General features: G+C 36.8%; 1 protein-coding gene across 9 annotated transcripts in view; it reads left to right on the forward strand.

The window, feature by feature from the left end:
* The window catches only part of CASK (calcium/calmodulin dependent serine protein kinase), a 353,223-nt gene that overhangs the window by 192,116 nt on the left and 157,744 nt on the right, over window positions 1–3,363 (forward strand). For 8 of the 9 annotated variants that reach the window (XM_025204952.1, XM_014520563.2, XM_025204959.1 and 5 more), the window contains one exon: window positions 1,993–2,095. The exons of the other annotated variant lie outside the window; for it this stretch is intronic. In XM_025204952.1, the coding sequence (XP_025060737.1) occupies window positions 1,993–2,095 (103 nt within the window). The remainder of the gene's footprint in view (window positions 1–1,992; window positions 2,096–3,363) is intronic. 9 annotated transcript variants of the gene reach the window in all.

The following is a 3,363-nucleotide window of genomic DNA, read 5'->3' on the forward strand; positions in this document are numbered from 1 at the left end:
AAAGATTTAGAAAATAATAATCATAAAAATTCATCAAATGCATGCGCTGTTTTTGACAAAGCAGCTTAAATTCTCAGGCTAATATGTCTCCTTTTTTCTGGGCCAAAATGGGACTCAGTTAGCTTGGGGTTCTTCCAGCTCAGGAACTCTATATCCAAGTATTAAAGAGTGCGTGGCATTCCAGCAGACCTCACTGGCTGAAGCACAGGTAACAGGCACAACTTGCAGCATTCCTCATGGTGCTCTGAATTGTATTATGTCCTTAACTAGCCTCTGGCTAACTCCTGAATTGGGAAACCAGGAGGTTAATACAAAACATTCATTCCCCTGTTCCAGTTCAGTTTGGAGAACACCCTGACTAAACCAAACAACATCATTCACTGTTTTTGTAGGTGAATGAAGCTGGTTCACTTATGCTGGCACTTAAAATATAATATTTGGAGCATATTTTAATACATTTTCCATTATATATTGATAAAACACCCGTGCCATAGATTTGAGCACCAATCTATACCCATAATTAAGAGATCAGGAAATATAGGATAGAAAAACAGGTGACTTTTTTTAGGAATTGAGTAGGCATGGTGGTAGATCGCTTTTTTTATAACCTGACATAAGTTTTTATTTTAATATGACCCAGAATTAGATTATTTGAATATAGTTAAAACTCATGTGGTACTGTTGGCCTTTAGCAAAGAAAGCCTTCAAGATGAAGTAATGTTGAATATGTAATTAATCCTCATGTATCTGACCAACATGGAGTCTCCATGGCCATTGTATGGTTTGCCATTCATGAAGAAGGTTTGTAGAGTTTCTTTTCCACATTCAAGGGGAATTCTTTACAACCATATATGTACTTCATTTATTAAAAGGCAGTAATAATACTAAATGGCTTTGTTACAAATAGCACCCTTGTATTCAACACTCTTGTTTCTTGTGTGCTAGAGTTTTCAGCAGGTTCCTATCATTGGAATTAACTTTAAGCCTGTTAGTTTGCTGTGATACAAGTTCCAGTCTTTTCTAGAAGTATGGTTAGTACTTGGACCAAGTCCAACACTTAAGGCAACAGATTCATGCTTCCTAGCTACTTTAAATACCTGGATTGTGAGGGAGATGGAGGCATTGCTTATTGATAGCTTTCAGTTTTGTAACGTGCAGCAAATTATTCTCCAAATATATAGTTGGCAAATTGTCCTTTTAGACACTGTAATATGACTGATCTGTCAACTGCGAGCAAATGCAAGTTCTCTTGGGGTTCATTGTGGTATGCAGCCTATCTTAGTCGGATGTATTCTAGACTTTTTTCCAGCGTAAGTCACATCCCCTAAAATAGTTATGTAATATTATCAATTGCTTTATTTTGTATCTGTGACTGATGGCATGAATCGTGGAAGAAGAGAAGCACAAACTACCATGCAGAGAATCCTGTTTCAAGGCCTGAACTAGTTTGTTTCTCCACTATGTCACTGTAGACTATTATAGGGGCAGTTGTCTTCTCTTTTGCAAGTGGAAGTTGAAAATAATGTAAGGAGCTCCAGAAGAATGTATTATACCATTTCTGAAGGTCTCACAGATAACATATCTGAGTAGGATCCTCTGACTGAAAAGATGGAGCATTGTACAACGTTCTTGAGGGGGAAAGGTAGAGATAAAAAAAGAAAGGAGAGATAAAAAGAGGAACTGCCAAAGGCTCATAAAGTCCTTATTTTCTGTCACGAGGACTTCAAGTTGTGGTCTTTGTGAGTACTGACAAGACTTGAGCAGAGGCTGTGCCCTGTGAGGGCGTGTCCAGAGGGAAGGCAGTAAGGGGTGAGGAGCTTATGTACTACCAAAGTAAAAGTTTCAAATGAAGAAGTGAAAAGATGCCAATGTGGGACTCTACTCAAAGGATAGAAACTTAAGCTTCTTTTTGCTCTATTAAAAAGATATGTTCAGTCTTTAAGCAAGTAGTTTTGTATTATAATCTTATGTCTGGTGGGTTTCTCTTTTCAGCCACACTGTGTACTACTTGCCTCAAAGGAAAACTCAGCACCTGTAAAGCTTGGTGGTTTTGGGGTAGCTATTCAATTAGGGGAGTCTGGACTAGTTGCTGGAGGTAAGAAATTTATCTTGTATTTTGCCTTCAATACCACAATCTACACTATGTACTATAGTACAAGAAAAATATTGTACATTTCCAAGAGGAGCCCTATAAAATTAAAAATTTGCAAACATCTTGGCACACAATTCTTGCATTAAAAGAATTTCATGACATTTATAATATGCACATGATCAATCTAAATTGATAATTTGTCAGTAGTATATGCTACATTTTTATGTAAGTTAAAACATTAATGAAATTCCCTTAAAATGACTGAATTGAAGTTAAACTGACTTGGTCGAAGTATAACTGAAAAATGCAGAAATACTTTAGTATGGTCCTTTCACCACAGTTGACAGACATAAAGAACCAAAACTGGCCTTGAAAACTAAATCCAAGGAAACTGAATTGAAGGTAACTAAAGCAACCTTAATGTGTTGTGCCATTGTAACAGGTACGGTTTTTTTATCTGAATACTCTATGCTATTAGGTGGTGTGATCACATTAGGTATAACTTCTGAAACCTTCTTATAAATTGTAATAATATGGTATGAGTATTGCATAAGATACCTATATCTTGATATGTATGTATATTCATTAACAGAATATATTTACATCTTTCTGTGAATTTTATTTCCTCTAGCTACCTTCCATATTGTTCCAGACAATAGGGTTATGCTTTATTCAGTCTACACAGATGAAGACCCAGTCTGTTTTTAATGACTTTATTGACAGGTTAGGGGATTGATACCATGGATTTTCCTTCTTCAGTAGGGGAGCAATTCCCTCTTCCCTCCAAGTTTAACAAACTGCTGCTTCAAATTTTTCTCCTTGAATTTTTTAATGGATCTGATTTCCATAAACTCCACTGATACCACTCTAAGAATACCAACAACTTTCAGTCTTTTGTGGACATGTCCAAGGTCCTTTTCTCTATATTTATCCTTCTGATCTAGCCATTGTTTTGAATGAGGAGATCACTCACATTTGTCCCAGGAATTTCATGTCTCTATGCTCTCCTGATTTTCCTCTTTTTAGCAGCTTCTTCTGCATCCCGTCTTTCTTCCTTTTTCAGTATATCTTTAGAGCTGGTTCTTCATTTTTTTCCTTCTCTCTGCTCTTTTACTAAGTGCCTTTATGGTACTTTTGCTCTTTCAGCTGCCATCACCATGCAGCTGGTTTTACACACCTGACTTCCTTTCACATGTTTCCACCTAGATGTCTCTCCACTACTTCAAGCTGAACCTAACAAAAACTGAGATTCTCCCAAAGCTGCTCTTTCC

Source organism: Alligator sinensis, unplaced genomic scaffold, assembly GCF_000455745.1.
Source record: "Alligator sinensis unplaced genomic scaffold, ASM45574v1 scaffold243_1, whole genome shotgun sequence".
Lineage (NCBI taxonomy): Eukaryota > Metazoa > Chordata > Crocodylia > Alligatoridae > Alligator > Alligator sinensis.